This window comes from Aphis gossypii, chromosome 1 (assembly GCF_020184175.1).
Source record: "Aphis gossypii isolate Hap1 chromosome 1, ASM2018417v2, whole genome shotgun sequence".
Taxonomy (NCBI): Eukaryota; Metazoa; Arthropoda; class Insecta; order Hemiptera; family Aphididae; genus Aphis; species Aphis gossypii.
In genome coordinates, this window is record NC_065530.1 from 45,367,551 (window position 1) to 45,393,911 (window position 26,361).

Consider the following 26,361-nt stretch of genomic DNA (forward strand, 5'->3'; position numbering starts at 1 on the left):
TATTAAACTAACCAGTATTTTTTTTCATTTATAATCATTATAAAATAGGTTATCAATAAAAATGTAATAACATTTTTTTTTTTTATATTTTGCGTTTACGATAAAATGTTTAGTTTTAGTGATTGGAATACATCTAGTTTTTTTTTTTTTTTAGTCTTACGTATATAATGAGAAGAGTATAACGAATAAGCATAATGACCAATTGATGCTACTTTAACATCATCATTGTAGGATGGATGTATATTGACATGGAACACATTTTAAATTATTTAACGTCAGTATAAAGTCAATTAAAATTTCCTGAAGTTTATAAACTATTATTATTATTCATATACGGTTGGATTATAAATATTGAATAATAAATAGAAAACATGTGTTTAATTAATTAAATGTAATGTACTCGCCTAATAGTACACCATCTGTGAGCTTCATTCCTTTAAAGTGCCATGATTATATTTAATAAACAACTGTGTAAGTGTAATAAGTATAATGTTTTTATTCAGCTCAGAGTGTTAATTAAATCTGACAGTTCATTATTAATATTATATAATGCAATTTATATACACTTGGTTATTCATTAAGTATGTCCAATTCGCATATGATCTATATACTTACAAAAAAATGGTATTACCAAACAAAATGTTATATACACTAAAATAAATATTTTGTGCATTTATGCATAATATTAAAGTCGATAACCTTTATATTATGTACATTATATACGTTAAGTATATATATATGTATAGCATACAGTTAAATTAAATATATTTTTGAACATTCGCAAAATAAAAAGCGGTAATTGCATAATTAAAAATAAAGAAACAATACTTAGTAACCGGGTATTCGTTTATCATCGATTTATCTTAGTAGCCTCACAACAAATCCAAACTATATATCAGTATAAATCCAAGGAGAAACCAACAGAGCTCGCAATAAGGAATAGATGTTTCCTATGTATAGGTTACTGGTTACAGTAGAATAAATGACATCGAAAAAGTCAATCAAGTAAAGCAGCTTTCTCTACTGAAATTACACTCTTAAATATTAAAATATATTATGTAGACAAAAGAAATAAAATACAAAGAAGTTATAAATCTTAAATGACAAAAACATTGAATAAACCAAAACACCAAAATAAATGGAATAAAAAAAACAACATTAGACTAAGCATAATTATTATCATAGTAGAATGACAATATTATATAAGTATGAGCAAATTAAACATTGTTTATCACAAAAAATAATAGGAGAAACATTTAAACCAGTAATATTTCCAAACATAATTTATTATTAATTTTCATCGACTTGTTAAAAAAAAAAAAATACACACTTTAATTTTTCCTATAATGATGCTTCAAGTTTTCTCTATAGCTACTTGAAGGAAAACTTATGGAAAACTTAGTGTTGTATTTTTAATTCTTATATATAAACACTAACAATTTTATGATTTTTCAACTTCAAAATTACTTGCAAATTTTCGTGATTTTGACATATATCGTAAAAATTTGAACTATAAACGCTTATAAAAAAAAATTGTGACTAACAATTTTTGATTTTTTTTAACTACAATAAGAACAACAAGGAATCTTGCATTCAATTTTCAAGTTTTTTTGGCCATCAAAAATTTTTTAATCGACACTTAAAAAAAAAATTCTTAGAAAAATCGAAAAATTCTGTGGTGTATAAATAGCTCAAAAAAAGTCAAAACATTTTGAAAATTTAGCCATTTATTAATAACGGTAATATAAACATGTGGTGAAAATATTAAGTATTTAATTTACAGTGAATAGTTTTTGAGTTACAACCATACAAAAAAATTCCCGTTTTTTGTCACTTTTTTTTGTTTTTCTTATTTTTTTTGAAAACTGTTGGAAAATGTTTACTTTTGACCACTATAATGCACTAAGGATATTCACTTTGCCATCGGAAACTACCCCCCCTCCAGTTTGAAATTGAAGCATTATTTCGATTAGTTATGCTGTACACAGATACAAAGAAAAAACACACACATCATTGTAAAATCAATACATTCATACATTCATCACCCGTTCAGAATCTAAAATATTGTTGCTTAGTTTGTTGTATTAATATTATATTTTTATAAAATGATCAGCTGAATGGTTTTCGATCATATTGGTCCTGACTCAAATAATTAATTATTTCATATTTACTTACATCATAGACAATTTTTTTTTTTTTATTCTCTTCGTTTATTTGAGAGACTTATAGATATCATACTTATATAATTCATTATAAAGATAAATAGATATGTCTAATTATAGTAGTGGTCCGGATAAAAATATATTAAGCTTGAGTTCAAGCTAAGCTACAACTTTTCACCCGCTGTTACCAATTAAATAATATCTACAAACCTAAACGGAAACATTTTCAGACAAAATTCATAACTTTGTTGAAAACTTAAATACTGAGCCCGTAAACGCAAACGTAAAAAATAAAATTAAAAATATTTATTCAAGTTGCATCCACAATAAAATGTATATAATATAAAAATAACAAATCTTTAATCTACATTTTAAATGGATTTTGAAACGCAATGAAACACAACTCTGAGTAGCTTTATATAATCTATTTATATCTAATTGTACATTAAATGTTTTCTAATAGTTTTAAGTTTATAATATTTTATGTAATCATAAAAATGAAATGTAATATTTAATATTTATCTAAACAATTGTGCTTAAACACACAAAAAAAAAAAAAAAATAAATAAAATAATAATAATAATTATACCTAACTGTAATACCATGATTAAAATAACGCTGACTTTATCAGTATGATTTCAGGAATTGTAGAATGACAACATGACAGATTTTCAACAGAGTTACAAACTAAAATTAATTAAGCCTTATAAAACAATTATATATATATATTTATATAATATATTAATTGTGTGAAATTCAATAAAATCCAGTGACACATCTAACATTTTTTTTAAATATTACAATATATTTTTTAATAGTTCCTGGAAAAAATATAAGATGAATTTAAACTTGATACCTACACAGAAAATTTAAGTCAATATATTTGATTATAATATTTTATATTTTACACTTAACTAGTTCAAACAATTACATTTATACGTTGTGTAATTATATTATTTTTGTTTTTCAAATAAAATAAAATGTAAAACACACACACATATATATATATATCCCTCTCAAAATTTGATTTTGTAATACAATTCATAATTTTTATGACTTAATATTTAATAATTTTCATAATTTCAAAGAAATTGTGTTACTATTACAAACTTTAACAGGAAGTTCATTTTTTCTTAAAAAACAAATGTTGCTAATTTATATCATGAAAAAGGTGGCAATTATGGGTACAGTAGTGACACGCAGTTAAATTATGTAAAAAAAAAAAATAAATAAATAAATAAAAAAAGAGAGAGAGAGGAGATGTACCCATTACCTAAACACATTATTTAATGGAAAGGGTGATTAAGTCGGTACCTATGTAAATATATGGTTATACTCTGTTAGGGTTTCCTTTTTACTAGAAGTTTATGTTTTTAGGGTTGATATAAAATAATTATTATTGTAAAAGTTTACACACATATTATGTGGTTAGATTTAGGTGAATTCAACCGTATTTTAAATATTATACTCTAAAATTGATTAAAATTGATTAATAAATTAAAAAAAATAAAACTTATGTTTTGACCGATCATTTTTTTTTAAATATACCAATGAAATAATTTACATATGTATGATGCACTATGTTATTTTATATGAGTAAAATACTACCTATGCAGTATTTCGTATATTTTATTCTATCCTACATAATACGATCATAGTTTTGTCAACATAAAATAATTTATTGCTCTTTTTTTATGTTTGAATATAATTATGTTTTATGCTTATTAAATTTAAGTACCGTTACTTATAAACAATACACTGCATACTAACAATAAATAATGATTATCACTATAAACCCATAGCTGGTTAAATTTAAATCAAAATGTATATAAAATTTCTTGGCAAATATAACTAAAATATACACAGGTACTTATAATTTGTAAGTTATATTAGATTATAAACAATAAATAAAATATATTCATGTTTAATCATTTTTAATCCCAGTAAGTTATTGAGTATTTTTAAAATTTTTTTTGTTTATATGATCTATGTGTAAAACGGGTATCATTATACTTTATACTATTATACTTTGAACAATATGTTATATTTTTATAATATAATATAATTATATATTAATTTTTCTGTTTAAACTTTTCAGGTCCAAACCAGAAATTACCAAACAACCTGCATGTCGGTCTGGTGGTTGCCGAGTTTGTCTGAAAAGCTTTAAAGAAGGTGACTACTCACGAGTATGCTCCGGATGCAAGTTCAAGGTGTGCGAGGATTGCGCAACTTCGTACACAAAAGTCGGCGAAGACGAGGTAAACGCGCGCTAGCTGTATTTATAATAGTGTACATAATCGCGTATACTTACACGATTGTGTAGTACGGGCAGAGATGAAAAAATAGTCGTAGATTTTTATTCCGAAAACCTTGGTTGGGAAGAGGACATTGGTCAGAGGGAACCCATCAATTGCAAAACAGTCGGTTCCCATCCATTACGCGGTCAATCTAAAACCACCGACGCCGCTGTCCGATTGCTTCCCCAGCTGTACGCTGTTTTTCTTCCAGACCTACAACAACAAATCCGTCAAGATTTCAAGACCTCATGGGTGCGGAGAGGGGAATATAGGAATGCCAAAAGTATAAATGGGTGAGAGAGAGAAAAAAGGAAGGAATGGGAAAGTAAAGGACATATATAAAAGGCCATTTCGTTTATCTCCGATCCATTTCAATGGTGTCAAAAAAACTCTTTTCTCCTGTTTATAAATGAACTGATTTCCTGAACATATCCTTTTCCACTTCCTTTTAGGAATTCAGGAGAGTTAAAATTGGTGTACAACCCTTGTTAGCCGCCTTCCATCCGGATCTTTTAATTATAAAGTAATGTAATAGAATTCTATTATGTGCTGTGCTAATTACACGCACAATAATTATAGCTAGTAGTAAATAGTAATAATAATATTGTGTGTAATATAAAATAATTTTAAACAATCCATTTCATATCAAAAGATATAGACGTTGTATCTTATTGAAAACATATTGATATCAATTACGGATAATATAATATGCTTCAAAGAATAAAGAAAAGAAAATGATATTTTATAAGCAGATACACATAATAAATGCGGTCGATATGACACATTTGTTTTGCACTACGTCATCATTCAAATGCTTATGTTTTCAAAGGACAAAAATATTATATATTTTTCTTTCTACTGCGCTGTAAAAAGTATTGACTGTTTTAAATTTTATTCTTTTTTGAATATTTTTTTTCTTATATTTTTTTATTTAAAAAACTATTAATCTGCTTAATTCATAACAGTTAATAGTTTATTAGAGCTGAATTAAAATAATCCACTTCGTCGTATTTGAAGTATAGTTTTTTTAGCTATGTAATATAGTACGAATTTATAAAAAAAAAATAAATATCTTATTTATCAGTTATATATTATTATGTTTCATTAAATTTTAAACAGTTAATATTTAAATAGTACTAATTAAATGAAAATACGCATGTTATTATTTGTTATAAATATCCAGTGTTAATACTGTAATCTGTCTAATAATGTTTCAAAATTATAGATTTAATGTAAAATAAAAATAAAAATTACTAAAAAAAAATGTATAAAATGATTATTAAACACGTTTTATATGTATAATTTATGAGCATGACTTAAAGATTAATGCAATTCACTTAAATTTTGATTAATTTATTTTATTAATTCTTAATGGTACAAAAAAAAAAAAAAAACAAAATACCTAGCATAAACCATTTTGAAACACTTTATAAATAATACACAGTGGTAATGAATCATGGTTAGCAATAAAATAATAAATGGCCCATACAAAATTATACAGCTTTAATATGTACCTATATATATATATATATTATATTAAAAAAAGAGCCAATAAACATGTCGTGTCTAATCATTTAAACAGTGATTTTCAAATATTTAATAACATGTTTTTTTAAAACTTACATTGGACATTAATTTATGTTAGCAAAACTATACAGCTGATGTCGTTTATTATTTCTAAAATGTACTCTGTGGATAATAGATTATCCGACATTATGTAAAGTGTGGTTCGTATGGCTAAAAAGTTTTATATTATTCAATTCTATACAACAATAGTTTTGTACTTATAAAGAAATAAAATATAAGCATAAATTCTATTCTAGAACAAAATAATTTAAAATATATTCTTTACAATCATATTTCAGTGAAAAATGTATGATCATATTTTATATTATTATATAGGTATGTAACATTTTCATTATATACGTTACACAACGTACTTATTAGGACCAGAAATAATTTAATTTTGAATATTTTGTACAAAAGTATAACATAATTTTATTTTATAAATACCGTATTTTTGTATAAAATACATAGGTACTTCAGTTTTTCGTATAAAATAACTATATAGATATAATTATATTGACATATTGTTTGAAATTTCTCTTGGGTTTTATGTGTCATATTTTGATTATCGTTGACTTAATATGATTCTATTGATTTATAAATGATCTTAATAATATAGTAAAATCTATTTTATTAAATTTTTATTCTTATTTTTTATACAAATGAAAAATAAAATGGTTTGTTGAATTTATTTCATATCAATCAGTATTTTCTCCCTGTATTATAGTCTCAGTCAATTTTTATATTATATATGATATTATTATAGAACTCTATAAAACGTGCGCTTACGTGTAGAAAAATACTATTTACGATCACCATTTTCTATAGTACCTACCTTAGACCCTAACATAATATATAATACGGCCGTTGCCAAGAATATGGACCCTAACTGTCATTACATCACAACAAGGGTTTTCCTTCCACGTATTCTATATTAAACATGATATTGCTAGAAGTTGCCCTGTACATTCTAGTTTTGTTGTCCATATGAATTTTTATACGTATGCTATGTTTTTTTTATGTTTGATTTTTGAAACAAAATGGTATATAAATGTGCGCATAACTTTATATTGTAAATAATATAATTGAGATTTCTGTACTATTTTAATATTTTAATATTATAATCTTATGAAATACTGTATGTTGCATAAAGAAATGTTCAATATCTCTCCAAATCTAAAGTTTATAATTAAATGAGATTTTGGGAGAGTAAAATTACCTTTTACCAGCTATATACAATTTTAACTTGATCGTAAACGAAAACAAAATCTTTGTCAGCTTTTTGCATCCTGGTGTTAGTATTAGGTAAATAATAACTAGTTAAATATAACTGAGAATAAGTTTTATTGTGTTAAAAAAAAATGTTGTCTTTTGTTTTTAATTTTCTATATGTTTGAAATTGTAATATTCAAAATTGATTTCTAAATATTATCTTGAGTTTTCAATTATTAAAAAAAAAATTCTTTGAATAATTTTAAATTAAATTAAAATAAAATATTATGTTTAACGTTTATAATATATATAAATATTATGAGGTATGATTAAATATACATAAAATATCTTACAAAGAACGAAAGAAGTATAAAGCAGATTAAACAATTGAGATGTACTCTGTTATAATGATGTTTTACTTAATTGTTCTATTATATGAGTGAAAATCACTAAGAAAAATACAATAAAACCGTAATTAATATAATTAAAATAAATGTATTATTTTGAACTATTTAATGTTTGTAATTTGTACACACAATTATAAAATTAAATGTTTTTAATAGATTAATGTAGACAATTAAACTTAATTTTTGCTTAAAATAAAATACATTTTAGTATCTTATTGTATTATTACGATCTCGATGATTTTTCTCTTTCGATTTCGTATCATTAAACTACCACAAATATTACTTTTCTAACAAAAAAATTAATGAATAAAACTAAGTAAAACAATTTATAGTTTTATAAAAAATGTAATTGAATATTAACGGAATTTATATTTTTTTAAGGCGTCCGCGTCACTATACACAATGGTCAAATAACAGTAATTATTATGCATTTAACATTTTTCCATTAATTATTACTTTGACCGTTTCATAACATTATAATATTTTAATGATAATGTCCTTGTGCCATAATATAATATCCACGTATAGATATATCCACGTTTCATAGAGTGGTGAATAAATATTTTGACGGCCTGTTGAAGAACAAATCGATAGTTTCCGGAAATGTGTTTTCATTAACCAAATGGGGGTCAGGTGGCATATTATTTCCAGCGGGTGTGTCATGTCGTGCTTAGAATACATATATACTATATTCTATATATGTATGTTGGTATGTATAAATATACATTTACTGGTATACGTGTTCGTCTAACAACCAAGCTTTCTTGTATAAGAAATGCGTATTTAGGTATGTTATATATATTTATAGTCCTTTTCAATGGTGACAAACCATCTCAGGCGGAAGCATGGCTATTTTAGATACGCCTCAGATACATAATGATAATATATGCATCACAAGTAAAAGACTTAGTGGGGATATAAGTTTTTAAATTTCAAAATTACACATTATCATAATAACACTAATACTATTTTTTTTTTTTTTTATGACCAATTTAAAACAACCTTTCTATTACTTTTTAGTATCCTAAAATCGATAAAAATAATTATTTAACTTAAAATATTGTTTTTGGACTTATCGTAAAAAATGGTTTTTTTTCTCGCACAACAAAAAATTACGAAAACAATTAATTAAAATAATTTAATCCCAACTATTATATTATAATGTATTTTCATTTCTAAAAAATATAAATTGTTTACGTTTTATTGATCAACATAAGTTATACTTAAACACATTTATAATCATGCTTTAATTATAATATATATAAATACATATATTTAATGAAAATAAATTGCAATAACTTATCTGTATTATAAATCAACATAATTAATTAATTAAACAACGATATTGTAATTTATATTGAATACAATAAACTATACTGTTAAATCTAAAACTATAGAACCATAACGATATCATACGTATTGCTTGTATTGCTCAGACTAACCTCAGTTAAGAGTTCAAATTAACCACTCAACTATAAAATAAGTAGAATTTATCTGAATGTATACATGAAGTCAATACATTTTTTAGTTTTATTTCCTGTGTAAGAGTTGAATATAATTCGATAAATGTTATTTATTTTTCGTTTCAATAGAGTTGTACCGATTATTTTTTCATAATAAAAAAATAAGTAAACAGTTTTAAATGTGTTTCAGCTATTTATTTGTAATACTCTCTATATTAAAGAATCAATGTTTTACGATATTATTCTGCGGTGTGGGTTTTTAAATCGATATATTTTATATAGCCTACAGGTTCCATTAAACTATATCTTGATGTATTTAATCACGTAGTTTATTGAGTAAAAATAATTAGGTATATAATTCACTATAATAAAATAATCTTTCGAGTTACTTCAGTTAACATCCACCATGTTATATTTTACAAATATATATTTCTCGACAAACTTATTTTTATTACCTACAGTTTTAAATTGAAACAATTAACTCGAATTTTCAGTTGGTAGATTGCTACTAAAATAATAATAATAATTCTGGTGGAAGCATAATAATTGCATTTCAGATGAAACATGACAATTTAAATTTAAGCTGGAACCGAGTCATGCACAATAATTGTTTTCGGTTTTTCCTGAACGTGACAGCTTGCTATAGAATGTTACCTAAATTAACACCGAACGGGACTGATGGTCGTAAACTGATCATTATATTTGCGTACATAGTTTCATTCATTTTTTATTTCTTAATAAATTATGTATTACCCAATATATTTTTCCAAGGTGATACAAAAATACAAAAACTGTATTTATAAAGATATTCATAAAAAACCATTCACAGTAATAATAATAATATATTATCTAACCGTCATCTGTCATTTTTTCTATGAATATATATATATATATATAACCACGATTTTTCTTAGACCAAAACTCCGAATATATATATATATTTATATAATATATAATATAGTGTCTTCTCAATAACCTTATATATACATTATGTTATATACGGGGTGGCTTATGAAACGAACAAAAGGCCAGACAAAATACGCTGCTATAAGACCAATACGAAAGATGCTCTATCTGCTCTCGTCTCTTTTTCAATTCAAAAAGCTCATCTATTGTGCCTGACGGGTTCCGATATGTGTGCACATGTGAACGTGTGTATATATTTGTACGTATATAATATATGTATTATATACATATAAATATATATATATGTGTGTGTAGGTATAGGAGGAAAGAGATGAGCGTGGTGAGATAAATAAAAGAAAAGTACTATGTACAGTTGCTTTATTTCTGTCGAATAGATCAGAAATTAAGTTGGGAAAAAAAAATAAAAGTCACCACAAGGGCTATTGTCCTAAATAGTTGGTTAGCTCTAAGACGTAATCGGTATTCGCAATTTGACGAGATGAGTATTATACCATCGAATCGTAGCGTCTCGATAGTAGAGATCTATTTAAAAAGCAACAGATAAAGTAAATGGCCACGTGTAAATGGCAGTTACCCAATATATCCTTTGATCCTCACTTATGGCGTGATAATAAATTTATTATAATATAATATGCACATCGGGTGCCATCGGTGACCTCAGAAGATTTGCATTGGTTAGTTTTGAAAAATGATTCTGTTTACGTGGAAAAATGAAATATTATTGCAATCGACTGAATTCGATGACTAAGAAAATAAGATGGGCCCGTGGAGAAACATTCAACAAACATCTCGAACATTGTAACTTTCACTTCGTTTATTTTTTTTTCGAAGTCATTCAAAAGCTATATTATACACAGTATAGACGTATACATGTACAAACACTAAATGACTGATAACTTTCTGTCATATTGTATACATTAGTTTTTTTTTATGACTTTTCAGTTTTCATGTAACCCAGTACAAAGAAAAATGTATCCAATTTGATGTGGTGTGAAATATTTCCGTTTAAATGAATAAATAATAATAATTTCGTATGCAAAGATATCTATGGATAATATGAAAATAATTTATGAGGAGTAACCGAGAATTATAGATATGATCTTGTTGAGTAAAAACTATTCTGGACATTGCTCAATTTATGATAATAGTTTCAGAGATTTTTCAAACTTTAAATGAGTAAAAAAAAAAAAAAAAACGTGAGCCTCGATAAATTTAATAATCTTTTTAAATGCAGTAGACTATGAATAAACCAGATAATTCTGGGAATCTTATTCGTCAAGTCTTTAACACTGTAAAATAATAATATAAATATAAAATTATTAGCACTGAAAAATACTAAATACACAAGTACTAAAGACTACTACTCTATAATAGGGTGACACCATATTTAAAAAAAACAGGACATTTTTTTGCAATGAGTAAAATATAGGTATATTGATTGTCAAAAAATGAAAAAATATACAATAATTACATAATATATTATAAATACTATGAAAAACGAGACGATCCTGTTTAAAACAGGACCCTACTCAATAAATAACGTATCATTCCAAGACAAGGTCAGAATTTTAAATTTTAAAACGAATAAAGTAAAATTGTTTTTTCAATTTTATAAATAATATTTTTTTTTTAATAAAAGAGCCCAAAGTGTATTATGGTTTTAAGTTAATCAATGAACGACGGACTTAAACTGTTAAATTAATTTAAAATATACGAATAGTTCTGTTGGGTGCATTGTCGTAAATCAATAATACTCGTGTATACGGTATAATTAATACCGATCACCGTATCGCGATAAGACAAATAAATCGTTATAACTAGAGACAATTGTATATCATTCTGCATGATATAATATTACAGATATCAAATACATATGTTTCTGTTCAGTATACCTCTCGATCTACACCGGTATTAATACATTAATAATACTACAATGACGAGTGGAAGGTTTCATTCGTTTTATCCATCAGCAGCATCAGCAATAGCAGCTATTTTATCTTACGTTCCGATCGACGGCGAATTAAATATTTTATGTTGTTACCGTGTACAAAATCCAATATAGGTCTATGTATTATAAATACGTATCTGTGGTATACATACACATAGGTATATTATAATATTCGGTAGGTTATCATACGTCGTGTATAACCACATTACTGTGGGTATAGTTGAATGATATAATATTATATGAAAAAAAATCAATGGCGTATTATACACAACCCACATGCCTACGTGTAAAATTATCACATTATGTTCACGAGCTTAAAATATTTTACCAGCAATTCTTATTTTTAAATATTTTGACGATACCTTTTTGAAGTATGTAAATTTCGACGATTGGTTTAACACACAACAATGACGTATGCGTTTTGATGTTGTACGTCATTCCGTTTTGGACGAGATTTGATCCGATGTTCAACATTGAAAGTGATTTATAATAGAATTACAGTCTATCAATTTTCATATTATATTGTAAATCAAAAATTATGGAATTTTTATAAAACAGTTTGAAAAACTAACGAAAATGATGATACCAATGAATAGCGGTTTTATTACAGTTTGGAAACATTGTCCATGACAGTGGTGTACCTAAATTGCCTATTCAGGATGCCGTGTGATCATTATATTATTATTGTATTGTTGAAATTCATTCTAGTGTATAAAAAAGTCTTACGACTTATATGGTACAAGAAAAATTAACCCAATATCGTGGGATAAATGATACGAAAAAGATTATGTTACTCTTTCATATTGTCAGTTGTACATAAATAATAAATATTTATTTTTACTTTAAAATAATATTATAAAATGTATGATAATAATTCTTAATGTTATCATAGTATAGTATTGTTAGTAATAAAATAAATCGATGGAATAAAACTAAAAGTTTACTTTTTCATCGAAATAAGTATTTTTTTGAACTACGCAACTGATGCATTTGAAATTCGATATAGTCATTCGTTTGGATTTTAGCTGAAATTGTATCATACTTATAACACTAACGTGTGACTTCGGCTATCACTAAAAATTCTGGGAAAACACTAGAGATTTTTTATTTATTTCCTTGGTTGTTATGGATAGAAAGTACTATTTGTCTAAACAGGGATTTAGTAAATCTATTTTGAAGTGTGTAAAAGCGCTTCTTAAACACAGAAAGCTTATAATAAAAACACACGGTTTTATTTTAATTTTTAATATTGAATAAAATTGTATACATTTACTTATTATAGTAATTTTTCTAAAAATTCACTATCATGAAAATAAACAGCAATTTTGATGAAGACCGTGTAACAGCCTCTAGTAAATAATATATTATTTATAATTTTATTAATATGACTAATGTATTATTACTTTTCATGTTTGATCAATTATATACGATTTGTAATCAATCAACTTAAATTAGATACAATAATTGTATTTATATTTATAAATTTTGCACAGTAAATGCGTGTGTTTTCAAATATATTTACAAATGGAATACTGGTAAAATTATCCAAGACTAATTATAAAACGATTCTAGTGACTTTTAAACGGTAAAATTGAATTAACGTATAAACTTCAATTGGTCAATATAGAGTGATTCCTTTAATTTTCAGTGAATAAGATTAATAAATGAATTGATCGTCACTAGGTTCGGTCGTAATTACAATTTATTATGCATCCTAAAACTATCTATATTGTGTACAATACGATGAGGCTCATTTTATTACAGATTGTAGAATATTTATCGATTTTGATTGATCTCCATGCTAGTCTACAAAAAATGACTCCCATAAACAGTCCATGGCTTAGTTTTTTTTTTGCTCATAACACATAAAACATTTTTGGTTCTATTATTTTCAATAACCATGCAATAATTCGTTTTAATGGATCAGTAATTATAAATATTATTAATCTCTTATTATAAAATGTAAAATATGCAATATGTAAAATGTGTCGGTCTTCAATGATGCGTGTAAAACATTATAAAACGTTTTAACACTTGATTCTCGTATTATATACTCGTGTATAACAACAAAACAAAACTACAGTAAATTCTACGTAATACGTTTTTTTCCAAACACTATATTAAGTAAAACTACAATTTAATTCTATTAAAACGTGTGTATGTGTATGTTGTTTCTTACTCTACGGATTTTTTCTTGTGGTTTTCATGACCAATTAAGGTACTGAGTTTCTTGAATATATTTTTAACGTTGTATAGAATAGCGTTCTTTTCAGTCTTTTTCTCTTTCTCTTGTGTATATTATATATATATATAACGTGTACTTTTTGACACAACCAGATAAATCTTGTGGTTAGCAGCCACAATAGTGGTAACGGGTAGGAACACACGTCGGAGAGAGAAAAAAAAGAAAGAAAAACACGATGTATAAACACACACATAAATAATATATAAATGTGCGTGTTAGTGTGTGTGCGTGTGCGTTTTTGTTAATAACAAAGAATTGTATGTTTTATTTTTTCACATTCTCCACAGTATATACGCGCAGCACGAGAGTATAGTCCGGAAATTAATTCAAGGCCCCCGTGTCCGGTCCCTTTTTCATCAGGTTATTTACCTTTTTCTCTCTTTCTCTCTCTCTCTCTCTTTCTCTCTTTCTCTCTATCTCTCTTTCTCTCTCTAACTTTATCTCTCACTGCTCTCCTTGTATACTTTCCTACCGATTTCGCCCCTCATGGCCACGTATGTCGTTTTTGCAAATGCCGCGTCGGCAGTGATTAAGTGCGGACCGGGACTTATTTAAATAACTCTTCACCATCATTCATCATTGCAGACGCAGTAGAGGTTCACTTTTTGGCCATCATATGCCAACACAGTATATAATATGTATATATAAAGTAGAGGCTGTGGCATACCCGAGCCACAATTCAGTGAGTTTTTATTTCGCATTTCCTACGACAGCGGGTATAATACATTTTACAGCATATAGTTTAATCACCGGCAAGTAAAAACAAACAAAAAAAAAAACAAAATATATATACATTTAGATACATATTATATATATTTTTTGTAACATCACAAATTATAGTTCACTAAAATGTATTTAATGCATGCCTTGATAAAAAAAAAATATATACGTTGTATTATAAATACGAAAATACATGTTTTGTTTTAAATTATATTTGATAATTAATCAATTGGACTTGATAAAGGGTGTAGAAGACAACTAAGAGTTTTTTACGAATTTTTGACGTAAATATTGTTAATGTATTGGAATTGTTTTTTAGAATATATTATATACAATATTTTGTAATTTTTGTATATTTTGTATCAAAAACAAATTAAACAGTATTTAATAGACTACTTTCATCATCGATCCAGAAGTAATTACATTGGTAACTACTATAAGTAAATTAGAAAAAAATAAATAAATAATCGCAACAATTTTCTTTACTTGAAATATTAATAAAACTAAACAACATAAAATAGTTAAAAACCCCAAACTTTTATTTAAATTGTATTTTTAGTTTGAAATTTACTGATTTGAATTTATACAGTTCACTTCTATTCATCCAGTTTGTACGCATTACTGTTGCTGAAATTTTCAGGTTAACATGCCTAATTTTAATGGAATTTATTGAGAGTTATATTTTTCTAAGATAGTGCAAGATTTTCATGTTTCCTCAAATAATATCTTTCCGAGGAATAGTTATTTCAATTTAAGTATAGTAAACACCATAACTGAAAAACATTTAACAAATTTAGCACTTCTCAAAGCAACAATACATATGATTACCTTTCAACTCATATATGATATTTTCATTATGTCAACTAACAATACTCCAAAATGGAAACAAATCGTATCACTCATCATAATAGTAAATTGACAACCTAGTAATCAAAACTATATCTATATATATATAAAAAAATATATAAATTATAAAAATTCTCAATAGCAATCTGAAAACAATAAGCTACCATTAGATCCATCGGCAAAAATGATTATCTATACTGCCACCATTTTCAATAAAATAAAATATTTTAAATCTCCTAACTGATGCTCTGCTTTCGTTGATCTTGTAATAGTGCTAAACGTATTTAATAATGTAAACAATAATATTAAAATTTATTTCGATATTCTAAGTCAATGATCTCAACACTCTTCCACAAAGATAAAAAAAAATAAATATACAACAACAATATGCATTAATTTTGTAATACATTTTTCTGAATTAAGAAATGCATTCTTAGATTAAATGGGGTCTCTACATTTTTAGTCACTACCTATATTTTTCATCGACCTCGAGCCCGATGAAAACAATAATAATATTTTTGATAAAACTTCACGCCTAAGTAAAAATAGAAGAGGCACTCAAGCAACGATAAATTCCCTAGTGCATAAAGTGCCAATTGTATGGTTACACTAAAAGCTACTGCTCACATTTTCCTTGATGTGTCAAATGTGCTGGAAATTATTTCACAACCTCGTGTGACAAATCACGCAAGTCTCCTGCTATTTATGCGCTATGCAATTGCAATCATTCTGATACTATAAAGGATGTACTATTTATAAAAAACCTGCAACAACGATACAGACATTTTTCTGAAAAATCTTTACAACACCAACAACAGTCCCCAAATCTTAATACTTAGCCCAACAACCGACTAACACATTTTTCATAAACTTACACAAATCCTACGCAGATGTGACAGGTAACTGTACTACTCAAAACAAAAATACTGATTTTCCATCTTCCAACCTCGTCCTGGAAAGTGTTATTTATAAATTAATAGATGATAGTACTCTACTATATGATTAATCGACTACTCACTTTTCTGACTACAGTCATTTCTAAACTGTCATTAACCAAAAATTATTTGTAACTTCTATACCTCCAACTTATTTTCTCATACAATTATGACACAGTAACTTTATTACCAAACTTCATCCGCAATCATTCCGAACAATTTTCAACAGAGGATAAAACAACAGTTTTGTGGTGTCATGAGCTGCTTAGCTAAATTAAAAACAACATTGACTGTGTAAATAGTTTGCAACTATTATCTCTTGAAGTACCTTCAGTAAAAGATTTCTTCAATCCGTATATTATTTCATCAATTACCCAATACTTAAGCTTATTGTTAAAATTGTAACAGATTGTTTAAAAAGAATTATGCAAAAAAAAAGAAAACAATTCAAAAAATGGAAACAAACGTTCTAATGGATAGTTTTTAGCGTTAATTGTTTTTTATTAACTTTATCAAAAGGAATTATTACAATTGATAGATATTATATTTTTATGTGTCTACGAATAGATACATAATATGAATATCTTACAATTTTTTGATTTGTAAAATCACGGTGATTCAACAGAAGTTATTTTGTTAAGTGTGCCAATTTAACATCACACTATTCAAAAATTATTTTTATTATTGATCATGATATCCAAATTTATATTCATATTTTTAGCAATTGTTGTATTATTTTTTATATTTTTTAAACGTTGGAACAAAATTATAGGGTATTAATTAATTTAAATTCCTACATAAAACAGACAAACCCTTTATTATCTTAGTAATTCTTGGCAATATTTAATAATTATCATAATTAAAGTTACCGCATAAAATGTTTAAATAAGAGTGATTGAAGGTTTTTTGAATCACTTTGTTGTATACAAATCGTATAATAGAATTATGTTATACTCGTTTTACGAATACAATTTAAAAAAAAAAAAACAATATTATGTGATTTAAATGTAGTTTGGTATGAATAAAGTACCTAATAGTCGTCAATAAATTAAAAGGTATGTTATATTATTATGAACGTTACCTTATGTCATAATAATATATTATGTGTATACAGTATTTAGTACAAATTTTAAAATCGTTGTAAACCATTGATACTCATAATTTGTAATCGCCTTATGTAGGTCAAAATAGCTATGCGTGTAATAATAACTATGGTTGTCATGAGTTATCAAGCGTTATATGCGTTGAACGGGCTCAGGTGAATATTTAATTGTGAATTATAAACGTCAGAAATTTGGTTCTCGGTACGAAGTTTGTTTAACCACATATTACAGCCATGTCTTTGTGTGCGCAAAATTGTAGTTCCAAACTAAAACTAAAGCACTAAAATGTAGTGCCCGTCGTACACATATTAAATAGCGGCGTGTTCCTGGTAGAGTTGATAATAATATTCTCTTCTGTTGAATCAATTCGTGGTTAATTTGATTTTTATATCATATACCTAATATTGTATAGTGCACGAGTTCATAAAACTTGAGTGCTTTGTGAACGCACTATTAATGGTAATACTATCATGCATTATTTATTATTGTTCGGACTTGACAGATCTAACCATTAGGCATCCTATAATCAAATGGACAACATTATAAGTTATAACCATATAGATAGAGATTAGGCAGAGATTAGTATAATAGAGACTCTTTCAAATAATTCTCAAGAACCTAAAATAAAGATTTACAATTGACGAGTATTTTATTGTTGAATAATTTAGTTAAAAAGCAGTAATATTAAAAGTTGTAGATTATTGTTATTTTTTATAAATTTAATTAAATTTTTGTCTATTTTTGAGTAATTACTCTTATCTTTAGCTAAGCAACTCATCTTATCCAGATAATAACATTTTATAATTTTTAAAAGATGAGATCTGTACTAGAAACCAAAAACCAAACATTATTGTTTATTTTTCAATAGGTATCTAATATTTATGACGACGAAGACAACAATATTTAAGCCTTCAGTAGATGGATATGGAAATCCGAAACGATTTGCTATTCACACGTACGAGTTAATTTCAAAAAATGTGAACCCTCCACTAAAATTAAATTAAATTTCACTCGGCGAACCTTTCGTGGAATCTCTAAGTGGTACTGCAGCACTCGTCACCGACCAAATAAAAGAAAATCAAACTCATTTTCGCACTAAAAAGCCATAGCTCCGCGTATATAACAAATTTGAAGGTGTACGTGCGAGATAAATTGGTTTTTATTAAAAAAAAAAAAAATAATAATAATAATAAAAAAAAAAAACGTAGTGGCAACGACGACCATGTCCTCCGGGACGAGCTTTCGCTTGGCGATGACGTGAATCTCGTAGCGTCGAGTTCCATTATATCGCGTGCGCGCTCACACACACACACACACACACTCACACGCACACGTTTAAGCACAAAGAGGTCCTTAACGATTTCTCCGCGGCAGAAACTCGGCCGCAGCCGTCGTCCCCGCCGTCATTGCATCCCCAACGCTCTTCTCCTGTCCTCTCGCAGTCGTTTTGCCGTCCGCTGCCTGCCCGTAATTTATCTAACCGCCGTTCATCCGTCGCGCCTATATATCTACGCAATAGTTGTAGGAGCCCCTGTGCGCGAGTGTGTATATATATATATATATAAGTGCGTAATGTGTATAACCACCTAACCTCGCGACCCGATCGTAACTCGTTTCGGCTAACGCTGTGCCGTTGCCTCAATTCGTCCACGTCTGCTTAGCACATCCCTTGTTCAACCCCCAACACCATGCCGATTACCTATAATGTGGCTGCAGATGCAAGCATTGGCCAGCAATTGACGATTCAACCACCGCTAGCTGTTTTATTTTTGGTTTCACGAGGCGAGTTTTATTTTACGACGACGATGGAAATCACAAGTGACGATAATAATAATAATAGCACAATATTACGCACTATAATAATATTCGTATTATTGTTTTGGGACATCGTGGAATGAAATGATCGGAAAAAAATATATAATCTCTGATTGTCTTATCCAGGACTACCACTCATGTATTCGATAAACCGACCTCTGAATTTAAATGTATATTTTCAATTGCGTGACTTAAGTTCTATCTAAAAACGAAATTGATGTATACGGAAACATCATAAATCATATTGGGATTGTGATAAAATACCAAAAACGATTGAATGCAAAAAAAATTTAAACAATTAATTTCGGTAGACCTTTTTTTGACATTATATTTTATAGGTGTCTAATTGTTCATATAATATAAATTTGTAAATTTAAGTGAAAACAAATGCAACATGATAATGTTTCATAAAAAATATTATTATTTTACCTGATTTTAGATCCTGTGTTATGATAAATTTATTTTTTTTCTAATAATTTGTTTTTTTTTCTATGTATTTATTTACTTTCTTTTATATCTATTATCAATTTTTAAACTAGTAAAAATGCATCGATTTCCTTATATTTCGTGTGAATCAAATGTCTACTTTAATGAGTCAATATATACAATAGTTTTTTGAGTAGTAAAAAAAAAAAATTAGTAAAAAAACCAAATTTTCATAAAAAAAACCTGATTTGACAAATTTGTAGGTAATTCAAAAATGAATAACTATAGATACTTAATTTTATCTCTACGTGCCATAAATAATCATTTTTTATGCATGATTTAACTTTCAATATATTTTTACTCTGAGAACCACAGTCAAACATTTGTAATTTGAGTGTATTTTTTTTTTCTATAAATGTTGAAAAAAATGTTTGCTATGTAAAAAAGCAGCTGCACTCCGATAGCTGAACGAGCAACACGTAGGTTCCTCGCTTTGGGTGCCGTACTCATGCGCTATTTTATTTTCAGTTATTTAATATCATTAAAATGCTTAATACATTTACAGGACATTGTTTAATGTTTACACAATATAATTAAGTAGGCAATACATGCAACACCTTACCGATGGTTCCCACGGTTGACGTGCACTATCCCATGGATGTAGATGCACCAAACATAAATGCAACGTATGCAAAATTGTGACAAGCAAATTTATATTGATAATGATGTACAATAAATTCGCAAAAACATCTTCAAAGCAGTAAAATCATCAAAACCAAAATACCAGTAAAAATAAATTTAAAAAATACCCTATTCAGTAAAATTCAGGGAACTAGTCGAATAAAAGCACACGACACAAAAAAAATAGCACTAAATAAGAGTCCCTTCGGATAAAATTTTTTGAAACCAAACTTATAAATTCTTAAATGATAATATAAAAAAAGTCAAAAGCCAAATATTCAAATATTATATGATAGGTCTATTTATAACACAATTATAAACCGATATTTTATAATAACATCTGTTTAATCAAGATAACTAGGTTAAATGCGAATTAAGGCTGGATAAACACGCCAATCCAACTACTTGATAACTCTCTCTCTCTGTTGAAGATATAAGACATCTCAAACACCGAGGACTTTATGACTTGGTATAATATATTAGATTAAGACCGGAACCTCTCCACTGTAAGTGTTAACGCAAACTTGTTTTGTATATATTTACCAAAAGTGTTGATAATTTTTTAGTATTTATTGATTATATAAATTGAATATAAATTTCTTCATAAATTATTAATATCGAAAAATAAATTTTTTAAATTAACTTTTGAAGTTAGAAAAAGTTAGACTATAACTGTATAATTTCACAAATATTTTTATAAGCATCTGAAATTTGAATTTTGACAAACTTCGATGTTAAGACGTTAAATATTGATTTTTCATTAAACAATAAGTTGTGTTCGATATAATTCAAGAAGTATTAACCACAGAAACTTGAAACATCTCACTGTTAATTAAACTAGCTTGCATTAAATAAAATGTCCTACATAACTTATTGTTATTGCTATTTAAAATCATTAATAATACATAATGTACACCATTTTTTTAAGTATATTATATAGTTAAATTATTGACAATTTTTTTTTTAAATCACAAAAGCTTGCAAATTATATTCTTGTTGAAAATTTATAAAATGTTCAATGTTTATAGCTTTAAAAATTTAATACAAGGTTTCTCATATATATTTTTTATTAATATCTAAAAATCTAGGAAATATAAAATAACAGTTTTTTTTCTTTTATGTAGATAATTGATATTCAAATGTTGACAACTTTTTATATTCAAACAAATTATAACGATTTTAGTTATTTTGTTGTAATTCGAATATAATACAAATACAATATATGCTGTTCATATGTTATACCGTATTTATAATAGTAAAATATATTACTATAAATAATGTATAATACAATATACAGATACAGTAGCTTTATACTTAAAACTGTCTCTGATCAGAATCGTTTGTAGTATGGAATTATTTATGATCGAAATTAAATTCAACTCATTAATTACAGTGACCTACTCAATGACGATAAACACTTGACACTAATTGTTAAGCACAGGGATCTCTACTTGCTCATTTTTTAAATTGTTTTGTTATATTTCGTCATTTTAATTTATATAAAGTGAAGCAAGATAATTTGTCATGTGGAAACGCTATTATGTAAGTGCATTAGTTGTAACTACATGTTTATAAGCTAGGTTAAATGTAAAATACATATAAAATTATCATATTTTTACCGTGAATTTACTGATCACAATAATGTCCATATTTATAAATAATAATAATAAAAAAAATTTAAACCAGAAATAAAAATCATTATCGTCCATCAAAACGCTTTAAATGTTATACGTCTAACAAAATATTATAATATAGTTACATATTAAACTGTTATTATATTATTACTACAACAAGCAGAATGATTTTGAACTCATTGATATAATATGTATCAATGTAGGTATATTATGATATATTCAAAATCAGGCAAAATATTGATTTCGAAAAAAACGTAAGTGTTACTGGTTTTTAAAAAAAAAAAAAAAACGTGGTTGAGGTGGATGAAACGAATGCATGGCCCGACCTCGGAGTTATATCGAATTTCACGTGCCAATATTATTATAATAACACGCGTTTCGGGTACATGACTGGGTTTTGTACACGTCGAACGAAGATGCGTGCGCGGTGCACGTAAAACAAATATATAGGTACCTACGCGTATATATCATATTATATGAGTATGCATTTGCGGCCCACGTTTCTTCGTGTGCGATTTTCTGATTGGTTACACCTATGCATTATACCGTATGTAAACTGAACGCTCAGCTTCCACCCCTCACGACGACCTCCTCCCCTTTTTCCCACCACACAAACCCACGTCGACGTCATACGAGAACTATGTGCTAGATGCTCGTCAGTGTGTGAGTGTGTGTGTGTGTGTCGTTGTATGCGTACACTTCCTACGCGTTACCCGGAAATTCGAACCGTATTTATGTTGGAAATAATCTCATATTATATACGTTGTGACGTCGTCATCGTCGCCGTATTCGTCGTGCAGATGCCATTATTCTCCATTCGCCCATTCGTACACGATAAAATATATTATTTAATTTTACGAAAATATCGCATTTATAAGGATGTAGTAGTCATCTACACATATACATCATGTAAATTATTATGTATGCGATATGTCTTCTATAATGTAATAATAACACGCGGCGGTGTTATATAAGAATTATATGCATTAAACCTCATATTATTATGATGTAAACGGCATGGTTTCGACATTTTTATTATTATTATTCTTTTCAACGAGGCAATAATAAAATTGTGAACAAATGAAAACTTAAAACAAAAAAAAAAAACGAGTATAATATTTGTATACAATATAATATACATAATCAGCAGAAATAATAGCTTTTGCCTTTTAGACTATAATTTTATTATTGAATGTAGTGCGCGTTGATTTATTGTACTATATTATTATATACCTCCACCTAGTTTTGTTTTTAATAATATCATTTTTTTCATTAATATACCCACTATACATTTTCAAACCTTTGCAAATTACGTAGTGTTTATACAAACAAATACTACGATTGTAACACAATTCAAAATAAGTTAACTATTAATTAAATATCAAAAACGTGATTTCTCGAATTAGAACACTAAAATATTACAACAGTTCTGCAGTACAGCAGTTTTCTGTTTATAAACTGACCGTGGAGTAGAATAAGAGGTAAAAGGTTTCAGCTGGAGCGAAGCTTTATTTGTACAAAATGAGACATGTATACGATCGCTACAGCAAATGTGAGAAACAATGTAGTGGAATGCCAAGATAAACGTAATTAAAGATATTGTACATGTATATAATGTATATATAATATGCGTATCTTAGTATAATGCAGAAGAAAATCACACAAACACATAATTTTTGCGTGTGATTTTAATGTACCTTTTCTCTGTACTTACTGAGTTTGAACAAGGGACAAAAATATATTATCCAAATGTATGTTATACACTTATACGTCATATTTATTTTTAGTTTCAATAAAATAACTCGTTTGAAATGCATGTATAAGAATATATACTTAAAATATACAGTTTTTCGGCTTTTTACAAAATATATCGTTATTATTTTTTTTTTCTAAAACAATAACAAAAACTATCAGATTTGAATTTATAAATATTTTTCGTTAAAGAACAGGCGCTTATATAGTGATATAAAATGTATCGATGAAAACTATTTGGCAACAAACGTACAATTTTTCTTTTCCTTACATTTTGTTAAATGATTCAATTATTTTATCAAGACTTTATTATTTAATAATAATACATATAATATATAAATCTAAATAATATAAATTCAATGCAATTATTAAATAACTTATCAACTACAAATTCAAATATAAACATTGTGTCCCTAAATTTTGTAAGGCATTTTTGTTTCATTAAATCGACAGTTTTCTTACTATAATTATTAGAGTATACCGATAAAAATATTAATATAATATTAAAGTTACTGTCATTTTAAAATATTAGAAAAATTGTACATGCATTTATTTTAAAACACACCCTGTTCATTTACGTACCTAGACCACTATTATATGTATACTATACAGAGAAGATATTATTAAAAATATGTAAAATTAAAAATATTACTCAAACAACACCTTTTATGTTATGTTATATAATTTATTTCACTTATGCTAATTGTAATGTCTGTCCTTGAAACGAATACTATTTATACGGATAACATTACATCATATTTCATGTCTAAATAATATTATTTACTGTTATACTTAAAATATAGATACAGAACTGCTGTATTTGAAAAAAAAAGTATCTTTAATGGTTAAAAGATAAAATAAACAATTTAAGCAGCTGTTTAACTAACTAACATAATTAAGTTTAAAAAAAGAAAATGATAATGTGCGTATAAAAAAAATATAATAAACTACAACATAAGTATATTTATTACTTTATAATTCACCTCTTGTATTTATAATAACAAATATTTATATATAAAAAATGAGCAAGAAGATTTTTTTCTCTTATACATTAAAAGTTTACAGACCGTCAAACTTTTCCCATTAGCTTCCCATTTTCTTCTTTTTTTTACGAACGATGTACTCTTCAAATACAATGTTCTCATATTGTAACGCTTCAATAAAACTCCAATTACTTAGATATTAAAATCTGATTAAACACATAAATTGATCGATCAATAACCGTTCGGAATAACTAGTGCCTAATTGACCTAGTTTTTTGAGCTTGTACGTAATATATATTTATTTTTTCACGAAAAAATGGAAAGTTTGCCGCATGTTGTGTGTATAAGGAATTTTAATTTTAGCTGATATGTTTGGAGTTGAATGATAAAATAAAATTTTAATATTATCACTTTTTAAAACACTGTTATGAGTATAATTTTGATGCACGAATCTTTAATCAATATATTTTACTATATTTTAAACAAAATTATAAATTTAAATTTACTATTTAAACATAATTTAACATATTCTCCCCCTTTACCTTCACCCCTTTAAAATAGTTTTATAGAAAAATAAAGAATACACTTTTTTATATTTATAAATTATAATTAACATTATTGTTCTATATGAAATGTAGAACTTACTTATTAATTCATTAAAGTTTTGTAAAATGTTGCTTTGTTTTTGTTTTATTTATTAATTTGATTGTTTCAACGTTCATATAAATTTAATTTTATTATAATAACAATTTTTGTCAAAACGTACTGTTCGTACAATGAAATTTATATAAGTTTAATAATATAGTAACTATTCAACATGTTTCGAGTGAATTACGTGACTCAAATAACTCGAATGAGAATGAGGAATCCATTAAATAACAACATCCTTTTGATAATACATAATAGCTATTAATTATTGTTATAATTGGTTCGTGGTGTTAAAAAATTTGAAGTATATATAAACTTTTTTTTATGATTTTGTTTCTCATTTAGTTTTTAATTTTAAATTAACACTACACAAATATACATTGTATCATATTGTTATGAATGTTTTAAACTAAATTTAAAATTTAAATAAACAAATACCTAATAACAATAATAATAATAATGAATTCATATAATAACTTTTTGATTGAAGTCTATCTATGTCGAATCCCTGGAAATAACAGTTATATAATATACCTGTATACTGTGTATAGTACATAGTACATATACGTTATAATAATCCATTGTTAT

At 26.5% G+C, this 26,361-nt stretch overlaps 1 protein-coding gene across 3 annotated transcripts in view; it reads left to right on the forward strand.

Annotated features, from left to right (window-relative positions):
- Nucleotides 1-26,361, forward strand: part of LOC114128079 (regulating synaptic membrane exocytosis protein 1) — a 184,689-nt gene that overhangs the window by 100,523 nt on the left and 57,805 nt on the right. For all 3 annotated transcript variants that reach the window (XM_027992493.2, XM_050202711.1, XM_027992491.2), the window contains exon 5: nucleotides 4,261-4,423. In XM_027992493.2, the coding sequence (XP_027848294.1) occupies nucleotides 4,261-4,423 (163 nt within the window). The remainder of the gene's footprint in view (nucleotides 1-4,260; nucleotides 4,424-26,361) is intronic.